Below are 22,310 nucleotides of genomic sequence, written 5' to 3'. Positions count from 1 at the left end.
TGAAGAGCTGAAGCCATGATACAGAGTGACTTACTACCACACTTGTGGATGTCACAAGACAGATGTTGCCTTGCAGCTAGGGTTTGCCAACTTTCAACGGTGAAAATTCCAAACACTTGGACCCATGGAGTAAAATTTGCATGCATGTCCTTCCGCACGACTATTTATTTTTAAACAGGCAACCCAAAACCAAGTCTGGCCTCTTTCCTCCTCCCTCCCGGCCTTTTTTTACTTGATATCGCACCTCTCTGCTGGAGGGTTAAAATTCAGACATTTTGGTGCACCATCTGGCTTTCCAGACTCTGCCTTGAAATTCTGCCCTGTGCAGAGAAAATACAGGCAGTTGGCAACCCTACTAGCAACGCTGCAGATCCCTTGCTGTCTCTTTCCTGAGGGTTCCTTTGCATGCAGAATCCTTACTACTGCTGGAGATATTTCACTGAGCTAAAAAGAAAACTCTGTACTCCTGCCTGTTGGGGAAACTGCATGAATAAAGGAAGCAAGGGGGTCGAGAGAGATGTTGTGTGTGCCTGCAACCCCTCCCCCATCCCCACTGGTAGCTCATTTATGACTCTGCCAAGTTACACCTAACCTCCCCTCCCTCCCTTCTGTGTTACCCTACCCCCCTTCCTATCTCTCCTCCCCCCTTCTCCTCTCCTTCTCCCCCCCCCTGCACAATTGTTAAATAATGTTATTCCCTATAATTGTACATATTGTATATACCTGCAAACTTTGCCTACAATAATTTATTAACCTAACTTTTTTCTTCTGTCACTTCCCCCCTCCTTGTTTCCTCTTTTACCCTTTTGTAAATATGTTATTTTAATTTTAGCTTAAATCTTTATTTCCCCTACCTTTCCTTTACTCTCTAGTTATAACGTTTCAATATGTTTCAATTGTATTATGTTAAACATGTTCGATGTAAAGCGCCGCCACAGGCACTAGTTTCATCTTACGCTGTGAACCGATGTGATATCATTGATGAATGTCGGTATATAAAACTTTTAAATAAATAAATAAAATAAAATAAATAAGTTAATGCAGTTGTCTCCAATTCAGTACATTTTTACATTTTCTTCCATTCCCACTGAGCTGTTTGCTAATAGTTAGGGTAGTAAAAAGTCAGGAGAGTTCCAAGTACTTAAAGTTTCAAGGTGTACTCTCCCAGCATCTAATTTTGAGGACATTTTTCTGACCTATCTACCCAGGTAGATCTTTGTTTTTGCCAGGTCAGTTGAATTGGTTGGTCTAACTTACCTGGATAACTTATCCATCTAAGGCTGAATATTGCTATCTAGAGATGTGAATCGTGTGATCGATCGTCTTAACGATCGATTTTGGCTGGGGGGGGGAGGGAATCGGATCGTCGCGGTTTTGTTTTTTTAAATATCGTGTAAATCGTAAATCGGGGGAGGGCGGGAAAACCGGCACAATAAAACAACCCTAAAACCCACCCCGACCCTTTAAAATAAATCCCCCACCCTCCCGAACCCCCCCAAAATGTCTTAAATTACCTGGGGTCCAGTGGGGGGGCCCGGTGTGATCTTCCACTCTCGGGCCATGGGTGCATTGATAGAAATGGCGCCGGCGCTACCTTTGCCCTGTCATATGACAGGGCAAAGGTAGCGCCAGCGCCATTTTGGTTCCTGTCCCCCGACGTCATGAGCGTAGGAGATCGCTCCCGGACCCCCGCTGGACCCCCAGGGACTTTTGGCCAGCTTGGGGGGGCCTCCTGACCCCCACAAGACTTGCCAAAAGTCCAGCGGGGGTCCGGGAACGACCTCCTGCACTCGGAATCGTGATGCCGTATTGCAAAATGGCCATACGGCCGGCACTATTTTGCAATACTCCGTATTGCAATACTCCGTATTGCAAAATGGCGCCGGCCGTATGGCCATATTGCTGTATTGCAAAATGGCTATTTTGCAATACGGCAACACGATTCCGTGGGTTTTAGGGTTGTTTTATTGTGCCGGTTTTCCCGCCCTTCCCCTCCCCCTTCCCCCAATTTACGATTTTTGACGATAAATCGGGGAATTCCTATTATATATCGCCTCTAACTATTTTTGACGATTTAAAATATATCGGACGATATTTTAAATCATCAAAAAACGATTCACATCCCTATTGCTATGTAGCCAGATAACTTATCCAGCTAAGTAGTGCCGCCTCAGTCTGCTCAATACCCACTTACAACTTATCCAGCTATTCAGTTAACTGGATATGTGATTTTCCAGCTATGTAGCAGCCGCTGTACATAGCCAGATGTTCAGTGTCCACTACATAGCTAGATATGTCCTACTTATACAGCTATCTGGTGCTAAATGTACTTTGAATATCTGGCCCTATGTGTATTTCTCATTCTTGAGTTGGCTAAAATTGCATGTATACTATCTCACTGTGTGACATTAGTCAAAGAGCTGAGAATCTGTTTCTCCTTCCCTTCTTCAGCTCTCCGTTGATGATGTAGTGCACATCAGGAATTAGGACAAAGGGATGCTATTAAAAATAACACATCTTAGTTTCATAAAGCCAATAACATTGTCACCACTCAAAATATGAGAATAGGGAGTTGTTTGTTTTTTTTTGTAATGCAACTTACTGTTATCACAACTGAGATAATGAGATAGAATGGGCCTGATTACTATAAGGCTTTTTCCTAGTCTGTGTTTGTTTGGTGTTTTTTTTTTGGGGGGGGGGGGGGGAGGTCCTAGTTAATTAGGCCCGATGTTTGTTGTTTTATGATTGTTGTATGTTGTTTATCTCAGTTAAAGGAAAATGTATTTCAGTGCAGACATGTTTTATCTATCCAATTCTTCCTCAAATAATTGTCTGTAATCAGACCACTCTTGCTAGATTGATTCTAGGTATGAAGTGCTGCTTCATGTCACAGGGATAATTCAGAATGCTAACAGGGAGCTGTCCACTATGGTTAGGTGCTGAAACCTCTGCAACTTACAGATGGAACGGTTTTCTGAAGGTCTGGTATTGTGAATAATAAAGTGACATATAGTAATGAAAGAAATCTATGGAGTATTGATCCTAAGCAAAACAGGAAATATTAGCCAGCAAAATGCGTTAGTTGACCTGTGCATCAGAAACTTTACTAGCAGTCAGTCATTCCCAGCCTTTTTCTGCTTGGGAACTGCTAAACAGCTGGCACAAAACAGGATTAATGAACAATCAGGTAACCCCAAATTCACACCTTTTAACAGTTTCCTTTTAGAGTGCTGTGATGATTGTACTACTTAAGTTTTGCAGATTTGTAGATAGTGCCCCCGAACCCAACTAAGAAATACCTTTACTACAAGAACAATTGAAACATTTTGTGACCTATTTGCAATTTTTCCTTGATTCACAGGCTTGGAATTTGCTGTGTTTATAAGCATAAGAGTACCCTTGTGCCTAAAAAGTAATCTCACAATTAAGGGAGCAATTTTCACACAGTCTGCTTTAGGATAAACGGAGTGAACAGATTTGTACCAGTTTTCGAAGTGAAAGTATGCTGCTCTGTGACGTTGAAACCTTTCACCATGTGTACTTGTAGCCAGAGGGAGCATAATTCTGTAACTCCACATGTAGTGGTAAAGTCTGTGTGTAACCTGGCCTGCTTTCAAAAATGCAAAGGTAGGAGTGTATGACTCCAGCTCTACCCTTCATAGTGTAACACCAACCCTTTCTGTTACACTTCAATTTATGATGAAGCTTGTGTCTAATCATTGAGCCGTTTTCTCAGTCTGCCATCTACAGAGTTTGTCAGGTCCTTGGCTCAATGTCAGAGACAGCTGGAGGGTTCAGACCGAAAGATGCAATTATAATGCACTAACCCCAGTATTTATCAATGATGCTCCACTGGAATGCCTGCTCCCAGTGCACATAAAAAGTGTATGTGAATCGGGTTACTTGTGTATTTTTATGCACACTTGCCCCCAGTTGATTTTCAAACTGCCCACTGAAGGAAAGCAATTTTCAGATAGCGAGTTTACCCATCCAGATTGCTAATTGTGTGTGCAAGTGGCTTTGAAACTTGTCTTCCTTATATATTGAAAATGGAAAGAAGGAAAATACTTCACTTCTGAAAATAATCCTGGGCATTTCAACAATAATTATTGTAATGTGACCTGAGAGCCTGGGACAAAAGGATCTCTCCATATATCTGTCTTGTCTGTGAAAATGATTCAAGGTTGGTCCCTTTACCTTTCTCACTGAAAGGTGAATTTTAAAAACCCGGAACGCGCATCAATTAGCGGAAGCTTGAAGAAGTCGATGGGTATTAAAATACGATGGGTAATGTGCTCACCCATCGTATTTTAAGAGTTGCCCAGATATGCGCGTTTATCTCTTGCAGCGTGCACATCTTGCTCTGATTTAAAAAGGGGCATGGTGTGGGCAGAGTCTGGGTGGGGCCTGGGCATTCTGGGGTGAGGCCGAGAGATTTACGCTGAAATGGTTATGCACCTGAGCACCTACCTAGGTCTAGTACTGCGCAAGTTTACTTCTGCTATGGAGGAGGTGTAAGTTTAAAAAAAAAATAGAAAAGAAAACTAGTCATATCTGAGGGGTTTTAAGGGTTTGGGCTAACTGGGGGGAGTGAAAGCTCTTAAACTAGGGAACTTTGCAGGATATAGCTCTTAACCGGTGGAAGAACTGGTGAAACTGGCAATGGTGTGGATGTGTGCTCCTTTAAAAATTCCCCAACTTGCGTGGTAGAAGTGGGATTTGCACACCCACTTAAAATTTGGCACACATGCAGCCCGGCAGCACCAGGTATGCAAGTCATGCAATTGCACAGGGCGGCACACCCAGTGGGGCAGCATCGGGAGCAGGGAGAGGCCTGTGTTGCTGCCAGTGGACCTGATCCCACCAGCGGCAGAAGGAAGAGGAAGCCCATCTGACAACTCCTCATGTGCTGGCCCTGCAGTATTCAATACTAGCGGTGCTAGCACTTCCTGTATTCTGATCTCACAATGCACGAGATGAGAATACAGGACGTGCTAGCACTGCAAGTGTTGAATTATCTCATGGCCAGCACATGAAGAGGAGCTGAAGAATGGTTGCTCTCCCCAGTGAAGAAGCAGCAGAGAAGGAATGACTCATATACCTTGAATGCCTGGTCTGCCTGTGTATGTGAGTGAATTGGAGTCTTCTGGGATGAATGTGTGAATGGGAGCCTGCCTGGGATGGGTATATGAATGGGATCATGCCTGGGACCCCTTCGGTTCTTCAGTCTGCACTCCACCCAGTTGACCCATACCTATCACCCAGTTGATTTAGTCCTAAACAGAGATGTATGCAGATTTGCACCTCATCAAGAGTAGAAGTAAACATGTATGGCTATCAGCCTGCAGCGCGCGGCAGCCATTGGATTTAAAATACAGAGTTATGTGCGTAACTATTGGCAGGGCTGGTGCAAGGGTATTAGGTGCCCTAGATGAGTCTTCTGCCTTGTGCCTGCCTCCCCCCATCGTGCTGCCACCCCAGTCTCGGCCCCCGACTCTTACCTCATTCAGACCCGCCCAGTGTGTGTTTATTTATTATTTTTTATATACCGACATTCGATCTGAGATATCACATCGGTTTACATTCAGGTACTGTAGGTATTTCCCTATCCCAGAGGGCTTACAATCTAAGGGGGTCATTTATCAAAATGCGCTAAGGCATTTTCGCATGCGTTAAGGGCTTATCGCATGCGAAAAGCCCCATTAACGCATTTGATAGCACCATATGGTATGTGCGATGCAGATTTCAAAAAGAGGAGGAGTTAGGGGCGGAGAGTGGGCTGGGTATGCCAGTGTGCGAAATGCTATCGCACAGACTTAACGCCGATTTTAACTACAAGGTTTTATTGCATTTCACAATATATCCTACAAGGCCTGTTTTAGTTGAGAGAGAGAGAGAGAGAGAAAAGGCCCACCTAGTAACCGGAGGCGAGGGTTAGGTATTGGTGTAGGAGGTTAGGGGCCACTTTGACACACAATGTGAGACGAACAGAACAGTGGTCTCCGACGGAGAGAGGAAACGCACTCCAAGATGAGATTTGTGCAGTGTTCTCTCCACCTAGCTTGATGTTAGAGAGTCCATGCAAAGTCTGAAAATGTTATCGCCATTTGCGCTGACTTAGCTCTTTGCATAGGTAATTAGCGCAAATTGTGATAAACTGTATATTAGCATAAAACACGCCCCTTTTGCTATCGCATTCGCATGTTGATAAATCCAGGCCAAAGTTTTGAACCTGGGCCACAAGCAGGATGGGCACTGCTCGCAGCCCGCCGAATCTCTACTCCTCTGCCACGAGCGGGTTAGGCTCGGCTCGCAGCCCCACATGGCTGCTCTTTGGTGCCCCCTAAGGGTCAGCACCCGAGGTACCACCTAGTGTGCCTAATAGGAGACGCCAACCCTGACTATTGGCCCCGCTCCAGAACACCCCTGACACACTCCAGTTCTACCCCTTTTTAAAAATTCACGCACGCGCATATATATTCACATAATTTATGGCTCTTAAAATACATCTTGCTCCTTCCTGCATGGCCCATATACTCGCGTATATGAGCCTTTTAACGGGAGCAGCGCTTTTAAATTCCATCCCTTACAGGTGAATTTTGAAAGCCCAGCGTGTGCCGGCCAGATATGCGAGTTTGTCTGGCCGGCACACGCTGAGTGGATTTTAAAAGCCACCCGCAAACGCGCGTTTCTCTCGGTATGCTCACAAGTGAGAGAGAGCCCAAAAAAGGCGAGGGGTGTGCTCTGGGCAGGTCAAGGACCAGGACATGGGCATTCCGGGACTTCAGTATGAAACGCGCATCACTTTATTACTGCTACGGATTGTGTGTAAGTAATAAAACAAAAAAAGCTAGGCTAGTCAGCGGGGTTTTAAGGGTTGGGACTAACGGGGGCAAAAACGAGGCCAATAACCTATCCCTTAACTGGGCAAACTGGGAACAAACTGAGAAAACCGGTAATGGCATCGGCGCGAGTCCCTTATAAAATTCCCCACTTACGTGGTAAAAGCAGCATTTGCATGCACGTGTGCGTGTCTGTATAAAATTGTGCACACATGTACGCGTGTTCAACCTATTTCATAACATGCACGCATATTCGCGCGTATGTTATAAAATGGCTGCTTCCTATGGCACGAGCTGGCATTCACGTGTACATGTGCGCCCACGTGCTGGTGCCAGAGTTACCATCCCAGCGTGTGAATGGGCTTTTAAAGATTACTCCAATAGGGGTAATTTTCAAATGGATTTACACGATTAAAATTGGGTTTTACACGTGTAAATGCACGTCCTACCTGTAACTGGGCTTTTGAAAATTGCTACAATATAATGTTACATTTACACATATAACGCCTTTGAAAATTACCTCTTTTGCGAACAAGTTGACAAATGGACTCGCGAAAGTCCCTATAAAATAGCAATGCACGCGTGCCTCTTGGCCCTACCCTGGAATACTCCTAGATCTCTTTTTTTTTACACAAAATGTGTGTGCGAGACCAAAGATGCATGTATATTTGTGATGTTTATAAAATAATGCATATGTAAGTACAAGTTACTTAGACACACTGCGATAGCTTTACCATGCACGCTTGGGGCATTTAGCGTGGATGTGGAATAGCTAGCCATGCACGGAGGCTCTGGTATGCACCCTCACCCATCACTGAAGACATTATCACTTATACACTGAAATTAGCATACACACACGTGCAAATGAAGGATGTTTTAACACAGTGTTTTAGAATGCACTATTAGTCAAGATTGCGTATTGTAAAAAAAAAAAAAAGAAATTGCATGCTTAGTAAATAGACACCTCTGGGGACAGGGAAATACCTTCTGTACCTGAACGTAACTCACTTTCAGCTACTATTGAACACATGAGCAAAATAAAAGATCACATGAGATACAGTTATATCCTTTTGAAATGAAGAGAACCAGAGATACCTCCTCAAATCCTCAAGTCCCTTAAAATGTATTTTACTTTCATCTAATTCTTGGCAAGTACTCAGTCTGGCTTTTCACTGAATAATTTGCAACTCCTGCAAAGGTGAAAGGAAAAGTCAGATGTACTTATCACCTCTGGATATGATATCTCTCTGTTGTTCATATATTGATCAGAGCCTGCTCTTAATCTGTTGAGCTCCTCTAACTCTGGAGATAACAATATATAACTTGCTAGAGTGAGAACCTAGAAAACAAATCAGCCACATATCAAAGAAATGTGCATGACGAAGCGTGGTGGTTACGTCACGTAGCACAAAGGATAGCAGATACCTTACTCCAGGCAACTTGGAACCTCGTTACCCTGACAGCAATGTCCAAATGTATTAATCAGTTGAGCTTGCTTTCGGTTGTTCATTTCTGCATCCAGTTACAAGAATATCCGGGCTTCTTTTGGTGTATTGAAAGCACCACCGACATCACTTTTTGATTTATTTTTTTTTTGTGTGCTTTCTGTTTACTCCACTAAAGAATGCAGCTGATATATTGCAAGGTAGGGTAAGGCTTGGATTTTATTTTTGGTGCTGATTTGTTGCAAATGTTTGGTTCACTGACAATGAAGCTGTATGAAAATCTGCACTGCGTCCCGTGTTGCTGGTGAAAAATGGAGAACATCGTACATTTGCAGAGGCGGCCTGCCCTACCCACACTGACTGAGAAGCATTTGAAATGGGAAGTCTAAAAATCCCCTTTTCTGCTGGGCTTTGCGGCACAAGGGTTGTTGGTTACAGTCAGTGCAAAGAGGTTTTGCCTTTCCTGGTTTGTTCCCATTTATCGCATCTTGTAAAACATTTGTTCAACGGTTATCCATCCATTTGCCAATGATTTCTTCGTCATAAAAGCAGCTGCCGATAGATTAAGATTTCATCCTTGAGCAAGTTGTAGCTGTTTTAAAATTTTGGGGGTGGGTGGTGGAAGCGTCTGTCGTATATTTCATGCTAGCCCAGTTCCTGCGATGCTGGGAAACATTGCATCCCTTAGATGATTCCTTAGGTTCTGATTCACTGCTTTTTATTTATTTTTTTTCATCTTTGACATTACATAGACGTCTTTGTTTACAAAACTGATGAGCTGGAATGAATTTCTAGGTCTAGCTGTGATAGAGCGATATATTGGCTGCCACAGTAGTTTAGCTTGGATGACTGATTTTACAGTGTATTTTGATGGGTTCAGATAGATATTTTATTTTAGATTTTTTTTTATAAGGTACAGGTACAGCATGCAGCAGTATACTGGTTATTTAGGGTGAAGTGATAAAATGTTTTAATCTAGGTAAAAAGTGTGTTTGGGAAATTGCCACTTCCTTTCCTGTATGTTAGGGAAAGCACGCAAACTGTGTCCTTTTTCCCTGCACACGTGGGGGATTTCATTTTGAAATCTCTGCTGGTACGTTGCACCTTCTTCCGTGCAATCTGCGCTTCTACCCATGTTGTGTTCACCTTTGGGCATGAGCTTCCCCATGAGCAGTATCAGGGTTGCCCCCTTAACACCTTGTTAGCTATCATAAACATTTATATTCTGAGGCCTGAAAACAAGGTGTCAAATTAACATAAGAAAATGCCATACTGGGTCAGACCAAGGGTCCATCAAGCCCAGCATCCTGTTTCCAACAGTGGCCAATCCAGGCCATAAGAACCTGGCAATTACCCAAACACCAAGAAGATCCCATGCAAGTAATAGCAGAAGCCATTCCCTAAGTCAACTTTATTAATAGCAGTTAATGGACTTCTCCTCCAAGAACTTATTCAAACCTTTTTTAATCCCAGCTATACTAACTGCACTAACCACATCCTCTGGCAACAAATTCCAGAGTTTAATTGTGCATTGAGTAAAAAAGAACTTTCTCCGATTAGTTTTAAATGTGCCCCATGCTAACTTCATGGAGTGCCCCCTAGTCTTTCTACTATCCGAAAGAGTAAATAACAGATTCACATCTACCTGTTCTAGACCTCTCATGATTTTAAACACCTCTATCATATCCCCCCTCAGTCGTCTCTTCTCCAAGCTGAAAAGTCCTAACCTCTTTAGTCTTTCCTCATAGGGGAGTTGTTCCATTCCCCTTATCATTTTGGTAGCCCTTCTCTGTACCTTCTCCATCGCAATTATATCTTTTTTGAGATGCGGCGACCAGAATTGTACACAGTATTCAAGGTGCGGTCTCACCATGGAGCGATACAGAGGCATTATGACATTTTCCGTTTTATTCATCATTCCTTTTCTAATAATTCCCAACATTCTGTTTGCTTTTTTGACTGCCGCAGCACACTGCACCGACGATTTCAATGTGTTATCCACTATGACGCCTAGATCTCTTTCTTGGGTTGTAGCACCTAATATGGAACCCAACATTGTGTAATTATAGCATGGGTTATTTTTCCCTATATGCATCACCTTGCACTTATCCACATTAAATTTCATCTGCCATTTGGATGCCCATTTGGATGCCCAATTTTCCAGTCTCACAAGGTCTTCCTGCAATTTATCACAATCTGCTTGTGATTTAACTACTCTGAACAATTTTGTGTCATCTGCAACATTTTGCAGTCTATTTTGCTATTGGTGTTTACTAAAATGCAGTCAAGTTCAACTACAGTAAAAACCTCTTTAGACCAGGCACATTTATTGGCTTCTAGCCTACTTTTTTCTTTTCATAATGGTATCCATTGTATATTACTAAGATAAGCAGTATATCAATTTATATGGTCCTGCTTGGAAAATGGAGCTAGCTGGCCCGAGGTCAGTGCCATTTTGTTCTACGGCCATACAAACATAACATATATTTTATTTATGCTCATATAATAAAGTATCTCATAATTCTTTAGCCTTATGAGTTCTGCAAATCACCCTTTGTAATGAGGGAACCCTATACTTATACCATACAAGTGATAAGGTTTTAGCTATTGGAGTAATTGAATCTCTATAGTATGATTGCACATCAATGCTCGTTCCAACTTTTACATGTAATAAGACGTCATCAGTTTGTGTGTTTTATTTAGTTTATATGTATCCTGTTGTAGCTAGCTAGATGAGATTTTTAATTATCAACAGCCAGGGCAGATTGATTTGATTAGGTCAGGCGGTAGATCTGGTTTGCCTCAGTAATACTGTTTTGATATATTAGGTATAATTAAATTATCAGCACTAATGCAAGCAGTGAATAAACTGGATTCCTTAATTGGCAAAAATTTGCACAGAGCATGAAGTAACAGCAGGGCTAATAGCTTTCACTGGTATTCATTTTATAAGTTACCAAGTTGGCAAAAAAAAAAAAAAAAAGGAGAGAGAAATTGTAAATTTGGGCCATTAGCAGAAACTACCTAGCCAAACTTCTGCTAGGAAGTAGTTTAGAACTTCTAAAATACCCAGAGGTTGTCTGAAGTCTCTTGTGGGATCATGCACATCCCCCTCAAGGATCGCCCCCTCCTCAGGGCAACAGTGATGTGAGGAGACAAGAGGCTATGACTGGGGGGGTGGGGGAAGTAGATCAGTTTCCCTGAAAGGAGTAGTACAAGTTTGTGCCCCGTTAAGTCTTTTCAATACGCCGAAATAAAGGTCAGCCAGCAAGCTACTTTTTCCTGGACTAACTTAATACATTTTTCAAGAACTCGAGTCTTATCAGGTGAATGCAGTGATGCTTGAAAATAAGCTTTTAAGCTACACTGGACTGCTTTTGGGGCGTCTGAGGGCGCAGAAAAGAGGCAGTCTTCAAAAAATGCAGTGGTCTCAGACTGTAACAGTGCATGGAATACAAGATAATACTGTGACCACTGGCAGTACTGCTGATCTGAACTCTTCAGCTCTGTTTACCAGATCTTTTCCCCAGCAAATCTGCTCTCTCTTTCTTTCTCTTTGGATTTGCTATGTTCCCCTGCCACCTTCCATGTTCTTCCTTCAGCTTGATTGTTTCCACTTCCGGCATCAATTGCCTCTCTCCTCCGCTTTGCTTCCTTTAAACCAGACTCTTGATTTAAGCTACAGTAACTCTTCTTCCCATGAAGTTCTCTGCTTCATCCTTAGCCAACCTGTCAACATTTCTTTTACTTTTCTTCAGTTAGACGAAGCACCTTGGATCTGTCTCCAAGACTGAGGCAGATTAAAAAGAAGCTACAGGATAGTTTAAGACCAGTATTACGTATCCTGCCCAGGTTGTGCAATAGTAAGTGTCTGTTACAGCCTCTTAGTCCGGCCCTGCACCGGTAGATGCATGGCATGCTGTTAGCTGGGCAGAAGCGTATTGGTAAGTTGACTTGTTTGGACAAATAGAGAAGACGACATACACGAGGATGAAATATAAAATACAAACACAAAATGGTTTCATCATTGGATCAGAGAGATTGCATGCTGACCTAGATTTTGTAAACACTGGTTTCTTTCTCTGTGAGCTGTTTATCTAGTATTTTTAATGCTTAGGTTAAACAGTTCTGTGATCGTATTGCAGGAACTATTGAGTAACTGTACCTAAACCAGATGTAAATCTCCAGATGTTCTTGTAGTTATAAAGATTCAAATCTGCCATATTAAAACTGAAAAGGTTATTTTTAATGGTTAATAAAATGTACATAATCATTTGGCAAAACTCTTCTTATGTGGCCTTTCTAATATCTTAGATCAGAGGTTCCCAAACCTGTCCTAGAGAACTTCCAGCCAGTCAGGTTTTCAGGATATCCACAATGAATATGCATGCGATAGATTTGCAACGCTCCATGATATGCAGATGTATCTCATGCATATTCATTGTGGATATTCTGAAAACCCAACTGGCTGGGAGTCCTCCAAGACAGGTATGGGAACCACTGTCTTAGATGATATTTTGGTTAGTGAGACTCTGGTAGCTTACAAAAATAGAATGGCTTAAAACTGAGAAAGCATAATCCAAAGAAGTTAAAGTTCATGCAAAAACTATTTTAAGCACGCGCCGAGACCTCTCGTTCCCACCCCACAATACTGTGGAAGATAATTAACTGAAGACTAACCAGCTGGAACATGAAAACAGCTCTGATCCATATGACACCTGCCCCGGAAAGGAAGCAGAAACAGAATGCAGGTCAGCACGGCCTTCATGTCCTGGTCTGTCAATGATACATTTTGATAGGAGTCCAATAAAATGTGGTGTTTAACAGAGCATCTTCCACAGCATTGTAAGGAGGTGGAGGGGACGGTGGCAATTCTCTTTGCTTGGATGTGGAAGTAGCTTGTCTTCACGACAGAGTGAATGTAGCTGTCTCAGCTGGTCATGGCTATCAGAGTTTGTATGATTTGTGGACAAAGAAAAGATTATATTGCATGCTATTGTGGAACAATATATGCAGAATGCTTCTTTCCTAATCTGACATCCTTAGACAAAAGTCAGTCTCTTATCTAATAATGTTATCTCCTTTTACATTATATTACATGTAGTTTGTTTTTAAAAATAGACCACTTAAAAAAAAAAATCACCATGCTTTCAAACTACAAAAATGGATCTTTTCTTTTGCCCAATTATTCTCCTCTGGCTCTCCCAGGTTTCCGACCCAAACTGAACCTGCTCGAGCCCCACTCACCAGAAAGTTGGTGGAGAAGTCCCAGAGCCTGTTGGCCTTTGCTGTCAGCTCCTGTTCTATTCATGTTCACCTTTTTTAGCCCCCTTTTCTTTTAGTCGCTATTTATTGTATTTATTAAAAATATTTATATTCCACTTATATCGAGATAACGTGCTAAGCAGATTGCAATAATCAAAAAACAGAGAAAAATATAAGATAAAGCCGAGTGTCAAAGGATTTGGGCCTTGGACCGGGCCTTCTATTGCAGTCTAGACTACATGTTCCTTTAGGCCAGCAGTAGAGCTTGCTCTTGGGTGCCCATCCCACCCGACACCGTTCTGGCCTAACTTTGTTGCACATATTCATCAGCAGAGCAAGAACAGATCTACTTACTCCCATCCTCCTGTTATTTCTCTTTCAGGAAAATGAACTGAAAGGTGCTGTGCAAGAGAGAACGCGCCTGAACCTTCATTATGCGAGCCTTTCCCAGAAGGCACTGCAGTACGACCAGGTAATGTCAGTGTTCTCAATGTGCTCGCGGCCGACATGTTGCAAAACTGACAAAAGCAGGGAGCTGGCAGATGGCATCTTTCACTTTTCCAGGGCTCTGATAATGACTGTAACACATTTTGAAAAAGTCATCCTTCTTAATTTTGCACATAGCATTTAAACAGTTTGCATCCACAAAGACCTGAAGCAGGACAGGAAGACATTTTTTTTTTTTTAAGAGCATGTTATACATTTTGGGCCTGATTTTAAAAAGATTTACACATTTAAAATTGGGTTTTACATGTGTTAATGCACTTTACTCGAGTGAGTGGGCTTTTGAAAATTGCTACAACATATGCCATTGAATTGTCCATAGGATATTCACACATGTTATGTGCATAAATGGCTTTTGAAAATTGCAACAGTAGAATGTTAGATCTACACATGCAACTCCTTTTAAAATTAACTCGTTAGAGTCCTCCTTCTGGAACTCTGAAGTCCTCTCTAAGCTTCTGGGCAGCTGAGCCCATCTCATTGCTTCTTGTCAATGAGAAAGAAAGCAAGAGTCCCAAGACAAAATGAGATGGTGAAAGCATGGAAGACCAGGATGCAACAGGAGCAGTGTCAGTGGTAATATTCCTTTCACAAAATGGGATGGTGAAAGCGTGGAAGGTCAAGGCACAACAGGAGCAGCGTCAGTGGTAATATTCCTTTCACAAAACGGGACGGTGAAAGCGTGGAAGGTCAAGGCACAACAGGAGCAGCGTCAGTGGTAATATTCCTTTCACAAAACGGGACGGTGAAAGCGTGGAAGACCAGGACACAATAGGAGCAGCGTCAGTGGTAATATTCCTTTCATAAAACGGGATGGTGAAAGCGTGGAAGACCAGGACCGAACAGGAGCAGCGTCAGTGGTTATATTCCTTTCACAAAACGGGATGGTGAAAGCGTGTAAGACCAGGACGCAACAGGAGCAGCGTCAGTGGTAATATCCCTTTCATAAAACTGGATGTGACAGCGTGGAAGGTCAGGATGCAACAGGAGCAGTGTCAGTTTAATATACCTTTCACACTTCACATTTAAGCTGTAAACATGCAGTGAATTTGGATTGAATGCATACTGCCCTCTGAAACATCACTCGCTAATTGGCCATGAAACAAAAGTTACTGCATCAGGAAAGTTCAGGGCATCTGGCTTTGAAAATATTAATTTGGGTGAGGAACATAAAAAAACCAAACCAGCTGCATGTAAGATGGAATACAGAATATAGCCAAGCTTCTAAAAGATTCCTCTCTTATGCCTACAATGCCTTAATAAGACCCAGACTCGGGAGGAGACTGTTCACGAGTGCTGGAGCTGTTGATACTCCCACTGGGCATATTTTGGTACCTGCAGTGTTGATTTCAAATAGAGGAAGCAGGACTAGAAATAGCAAGATGCATTGTGGTGCAAGTTCAAAAGGCCAGACTGGCAGCAGGTCTCCCGCCAGACGCTGGGCCTCATCAGCTGTCTGGAATTAGGTTGGTTTTTATTTTTACTTATAATTAACTGTGAAAGAGAGGAGATGAGTTGGAAAAGCAATGTTTCTATGTAAATAGCCCACCCTCGCCAGCAGCATACATTTGCCCAAGTGTTTCCTTTCCTCCCATAATGAATCTTCATAGTCCAGATGGATGCATGGAAAGAACACGTTAGTTCAGGCGCTGCCGTGTGCTGTCTGGGAAATGACCGACCCATGGGTTCTGCTGGATTTCCAGCTGGAGTGGCGGACCCCTCGTATACCGCGCTTCCAGATCAGAAGGGAAGGGGGTACCCCTCGTATACCGCACTTCCAGACCAGAAGGGGAGGGGTGTGCAATTCCCCTGGATGAAGGGGCTCTCTGGATATATTCCTCCCACTGTTTGCAAGCCAGCCACCTCCGTAGCTTCCATACTTAATTCCAGCGGGACCCTGAGGCCCTGCTCTCTCTAGCTGGACGGGTGCGCGAGCGTCCAAAGTTTGTACATTTTTACCTAGGCTGGGAAGAGAATTTTCCAGGGGGGGTGTTGAGGTCAGGGGAGGAGGCAAGCAACGTGTGCACGGGATTTACAAAAGGACATGCGCCATTGTTCACCCTCCCCCCCCCCCCAGACGGCAGAGACGGAGCACGCGGTTCCTGCGTGGCTTTGCAGCTCATGTTTTCGGTTGCTTTGACCATTAAATTCTGCGCACCGCAGTGCCGCCATTCTAGAAGGCACAGCCAGGGCCTTGCCCAAGCATAACACAGGAAATGACGGCGGATAAGAGCCATTAGGGTCCATCTGTTCTGCCCGGTTGCATTCCTGGACCATAGTTCTCTCTAAGCTGAGCACCCGAGCGATTGCTCATACATTTCGGAGCGTTGCTCACAGGTTTTTACCTGGCTGCTCACATTCATTTTTTTTTTGGTGCTACATACAGATATGCAACGCTCATACTGGCACTCAAAAATTGTTGGTTTTAAAAAAAAATTGTTGCGCACTCAAAAAAACCCAAACATTTGCACATCTCTGTCACTCCTTGGAGGGAAAGTTGCTGTTCCCGCCCCCAGCTGACCTCTGACTTTCCCTTTACTTCTCTGCAAGTTAGGGTCCTGTGTGCTCGTTCTAGGCTTCCTTAAATTCTGTAGTTACTGCTGCTGCCGCCGCCTTGCCTGGAAAGCTGTCCCACGTGTCTGCACCATAATTTTGCTCTGATTTTTTTTTTACTTGGCAAACGGCTCACGCACTGCGGTGATTAAAAGAGTGAGAGTCATTATCGGGGCACTTGATTTCAAATGCACAGATATTTTCGTGCCTGTTCCTTCCGCCAAGGCCTGCACAGAGGTAATTGATACTCAAAGGGCAGAGGTGTAATCGTGTGCCGAGTGAAGAATTTTGTTCTGTTCCCTCGAGTTGGTATTCTCTTTCGTAATACGAAATAAACTTAATGAGGGCAATTTTCAGTCCCTCTTCTTGTCCTCCCCACCCCCCGCAGAAATTGCAGGTCCTTGGGTACTTTGTGCCTGTGTGTGTGCAAGCTCATTTTCAAAGGGAACCCCCCTTAGGGTTTCCCTTTGGAAATGTCTTGCCTGATAGGGATTTGTGGGTACGTAAGCACCTTCAGAGTTTGCAGCTGCAGACTCTTGCTGGGAAATACATGCCTGGAGTTAACAAAAACATTTCCTGTATGTATTTTGCCAGGACAACCGGGGTGCAGCCCCATCACATCCCTTGACCCTTCATTGGGGGGGGGGGGGGTAGATTTTGGATGATGGTTCAGAATAAAGAAGAAATGATCCAATATGAGGCCCATTTTAAGTGGCAAATCAAGATGAAGATTTGATGTAATAACTTGATTTTCACAAGATTGTCTTCAGTTCAAGTAAGCGGACATTGCTGATCTGTTACTATTTTGAATTTGGTGGGGATATCCATATACATAAATTAATCCGCAATACTAGATAACTCAAAGAGGTTTAAGCGTATAATATGTTAATAATTGTGGTAAGATCAGACGTATCTTACAACCTGACCATCAGATCTCTAAAATGCAGATTGCACCCCAGATATGCGTTTTGAAGTCTTTCGTTTCAGGCAGCAAGTGGATAGTGCTCATAGATCACCCAAATTAATCCTTTTTGGATTTTTTTTTTTATATATGAATGTGCAAGTAAAACTAAACTGATCTGGAGGCGAACACCGTCCTTTTGAAAATAGCAAGATGAGGAGACTTTAGGAATTCCACGATGACTTAAGGCACACCTCGGACGTGCAGTCTGCAGTTTAGAGATACGATGGTCACGTTTTAACATACATTTGAGCCTACCGTAATTATTAACACATTATCAGGTAGATTTTAAAAGCATTGTTCGCTCAAAAAGGGGCCCCACACACATGTAGGCGCATCACTCGCCAGCAACGCAAGTTTTAAGAAGCTGGGAAGCACGCGCGTACATACCGGCAAGAATAAGGAGGCGGAAAAGGGGCAAGGCAGGGGCCAAGACTTACGTGCACAACCCCGAGTTTTGCAAAGGCCGATTGTGGTGCACATTGGCATGTTACCTGCGTAACTTTCAACTCAGGGTGGATTTTGGGTGGGCCGGTGTTACATTGGTCTTCCTAGGGTGCAGGGGTCTATAGACCCTTGTAACACTGCCCCCCCCCCCCCAAAAAAAACAACCCCACCCTGAGTTGAAATTGCCCCTCTTACAGCGGGAGATATATAGTGTCATATTGTCTCTCTCTCCCCTCTCTTTTTTTTTTGCCTCTTGTTTTCTGATACTATTGCCTAAATGTATCCAGTCCTATACATTTCTTATCAATTTTAACTGCAGTACTCTATAGCATTCAGCGATATAGGAGAAATAAGGGTCAACAACGGGGTAGGTGTGACCTTTTGTTGGACTACCTCAATACGTCTGTGATGAGCTTTCAAGAGTTCTTCTCCCTTAATCAGTTGAATAAAGTGACAGAACAGTGAGACCTGGTTTAAATAGCAGAAAGTGGAGTAGGCATGCAGATTGACTGCATATGCCATGAAGTCACAGCTTAGTGAAAGGATAGGATGGGAGGGTTGACAGCGGAGACAGAAACAATAAAACTTTATAGAGTTCCAAGGGGGCCTATGCCTGATAATGGATGAGAAAGCCCCAATGTCTGTACTAATCCTTTTATGTTTGCTGCAAAGTAGTTCAACATTTTAATTTAAAAATTTTTGTCTTGTATATTTCTGCACGAAAATAAAAGTTAAAAAATAAATAGTTGATCAGGTTTTTATTGGACTGATTTCATATGTTTCTTGACTCACTTTTGGGCACTACGCTCTCTTCATCGGGTCTGAAAATGGCTGAATTAAAAATGACTTTGCCAGAAAATACAAGTGAATAATAAAATGCAAATGCAGCTGTAGAACTGTTCTTTAAGGGCCCTGATTGTGAGGTCATTAAGGGAGTGATCTTCCCTTGACAAATGTTCACCTACTGAGGTATTACTTTGTTCTTCCTGTAATGTATTATTTTATGCCGTGCATACTAAAGATCTGCAGCCTACGTGGCCAGCTGTTCACATCTGCCAGCTCAGCATTGTACTTGCCATAAATTAATCAAGGTTTGTCTGCAGGGCTCAGAGAAACTGTGATGATGTTACAAACTTGCCTTCTGGTGCACGGCAAGTGTGTCTGGAGCACTTAATTGTGTTACTGACTTGGCAGGCAGGAAACCAAAATGGCGAGACATGTAAATTACTCTGTGGCAAATAAAATGAAAACATGAAGGGAGTTCTCCAGTACCTGTAAAGCATTCAGGTAAAGGGAGTGAACGCACCTGCTTCTTTCACGTTCTAGCCATCGCCATTTCTGTATCCGTCCCTACACGAACACACGTGTCTGTATGCAAGTTGGCAGGTCAAACGCCAATTCTACTTCACATATAGACATGTCTATTGGCGTTGCGTATCACTGTCAAGACGGTCACATTCTGGCTAGGCTTCTTAGCATGTTATATCCATGCTGCGTTCATGCTATTGCTTGCAGGAAGTGAAGAGGCACGAAGATTTGGGGAAGTCCCTTCTGCTCTGTGATTGGCAATGGCTAAAACTTAAGAGGCTGAGGAAGCTCACTTCCCTTCACCCAGAATACTGTACTGGTGAACTCTCAACACAGTGAAATTTAGACGTCTCACCTGCCAAGCCAGCTATGCAATTAAGTGGTCTTGAAATACTTGCCGTGTACCAGAAGGTTAATTTGTAATATCATCACAGTTTCTCTCTACCCTATAAAGAAACCTGTATTCATTTATGTTTAAAAACAATGCTGAGCTAGTACACACACGTGCACGTGCACACACATACACACACAATCGTGTGTCCCAACATAACATTCTGTAGCATGCCCAGGAATGTTGATTGTATTTGCTGTAATTGTTAGCAGACATAAGGTTATTAATCTCCCTTTGCTGTACAGGTGGTTTCTACTCATCTGTAAGCACCATAGCCCGACTGTTCCTGTCTGCCTGGATGTGACCTGAAATTAAATCTCCCTTATAAGATGAGAGACCAATGCAAGCTTGTGTGTGTGCGTGAAGGTCCAAACTTTGAGTTCTTCCACTGGCCCTGACGATGTCTACTCTACACCCAGTCCCCATCACACTCTGACTCCCACACAAAGGAATAATCACTAGGGATGTGAATCGTTTTTTGACGATTTAAAAAAATCGTCAGATATATTTTAAATCGTCAAAAATCGTTAGAGTCGCGATACAATAGAAATTCCCCCGATTTATCGTGAAAAATCGTAAATCGGGGGAGGGGTGAGGGCGGGAAAACCGGCACACCAAAACAACCCTAAAACCCACCCGACCTTTAAAACAAATCCCCCACCCTCCCGAACCCCCCCAACATGTTTTAAATTACCTGGTGGTCCAGTGGGGGGGTCCTGGCGCGATCTCTCGCTCTCGGGCCATCGGCGCCGGTCGACCCCTATGACATAGTGAGGGCAAAGGTAGCGCCAGCACCATTTTGAATACTGGCAATACGGCCGGAGTGCAGGAGGTCGCTCCTGGACCCCCGCTGGACTTTTGGCAAGTCTTGTGGGCGTCAGGAGGCCCCCCCCCCAAGCTGGCCAAAAGTCCCTGGGGGTCCAGCGGGGGTCCGGGAGCGATCTCCTGCACGCGGGCCGTATTGCCAATAATCAAAATGGCGCTGGCACTACCTTTGCCCTGTCACATGGTAAGGGCAAAGGGCCATCGGCGCCATTTCTTTTAGCGCAACTGATAGCGTGGGAACGGGAGATCGCTGCCCGCGGCCCCCCTGGACCACCAGGTATGTGTAAAAAGTTTTTGGGGGGGTCGGGAGAGTGGGGGAGGCTACGGGGGTAATTTTAAACGGTCGGGGTGGGGTTTTTTTTATTGGTGCGGGCCTGACTAAAAAAAATTAGTGATGTGAATTGGAATCGGAACCGATTCCAATTCACATCTCGTAACGATCAGATTCCCCCCCCCCCCCAGCCGAACCCGATCCTTAAAACGATCGGGCACACTATTCACATCCCTAATAATCACAGTAGGGTTCTGACGAGCTCCTGCACAGATCTCCTTGTACAGAATCCCAGCAGAGGCAAGGAAACCTTTCGTCAGTGAAAACGACTTGGGTGTTCTGTTTTGGGTGCACGTATCTAAATTTAATTGGGATGTTTGTTAACCGTACCATGAAATAAGTAGCATTACCAGTTTTGTTACACAGAGCTATTAATTAATTGTTATGGGTGTCTACACTCCAGCAGTTTCTGGTAACACTTTCAAATAGATTCCTCAATGAAACATGCCATGTGCAGTTTAAAAAAAACCCCAGTTACTTTGTGTTCATTCTCTCTATTATTTGTCTATTGAATATTTTTGTATTTTGGTAAATGTAATGTGTAAGTTCTAGAGCCCTCACTAGTGTACAAATAATAGTAATTAAATCCATGCCTAAGAAAAAGATGGATAGTTCATTCCAGTGCACCCCCTAAGGAGTCTGTGCACATGAAATGTGCCATTAGTGGGGGAGAGTCACAAGGAGGAGTTGGCTGCAGGATGTATTAGGGAGAGGAAGGAGAACTTCCAAATTCTCTGTGGTCGCCTTAAACCAACGCATCTCAACAGCTTGTATGTCCTTGCTGGAACAGCTATCCCAAACAAGATCCCACCCTAAGTGTATTCAAACAATTATTACAGTTTATTTAAGAGAAATTGAAAAAACATTTTTTATGGGAACAGCGCCATTGAATGTCTAAAGAGTCATGGCCAGCCAGAGAGGAAGTAATAGAGGACATTAAACAACCTGTGCGCAGTCACAGTGTGGCAAAAAAATACAAAATGCCTGACGTTGCATAAGAATTTCTTCATGACAATGGATGTATTTAACACCATACCTGTGATTTACCTGTGAGGAGAAGTGGCAGACGTGACTTGGAGAGTTTGCCACTGGGATTAGCACGGGCATTCGAGAGACTGAGAAGCTTCCTCTAGGGGCACAGGAAGACCAGAGCACCTGGAAAGCCACAAATCATCTCTGTACCCAACTCAACAGGACAGGAGTCAGCACAGGGCACACTTTGACTGCATAGTAGTGGAGGGGTGACAGACAATTTTCAAAACATGTTTACCTGGGTTAAAAACATTTGCTTGTTGCTCCGTAAGCTTCCCCCAATGGAGAAGGCCTTGATAGCGCCTCTCATACAGAACAGAGACTGTATGTGCACGCCACGCCAGCATAACTAGGGAGAAGTCCTGCTGCTAGCGCCAAGGGCAGATTTTAAGACTTTGGCATCCAT

General features: G+C 43.5%; 1 protein-coding gene across 13 annotated transcripts in view; it reads left to right on the top strand.

Annotated features, from left to right (window-relative positions):
• Nucleotides 1-22,310, top strand: part of RIMBP2 (RIMS binding protein 2) — a 438,584-nt gene that overhangs the window by 238,504 nt on the left and 177,770 nt on the right. For all 13 annotated transcript variants that reach the window (XM_029619910.1, XM_029619911.1, XM_029619907.1 and 10 more), the window contains one exon: nt 13,935-14,024. In XM_029619910.1, coding sequence (XP_029475770.1) covers nt 13,935-14,024 — 90 coding nt within the window. The remainder of the gene's footprint in view (nt 1-13,934; nt 14,025-22,310) is intronic.

Source organism: Rhinatrema bivittatum, chromosome 11 (genome assembly GCF_901001135.1).
Source record: "Rhinatrema bivittatum chromosome 11, aRhiBiv1.1, whole genome shotgun sequence".
Taxonomy (NCBI): Eukaryota; Metazoa; Chordata; class Amphibia; order Gymnophiona; family Rhinatrematidae; genus Rhinatrema; species Rhinatrema bivittatum.
Note: the sequence above shows the minus strand (reverse complement) of the source record. Positions and strands in the feature narration are given on the sequence as shown.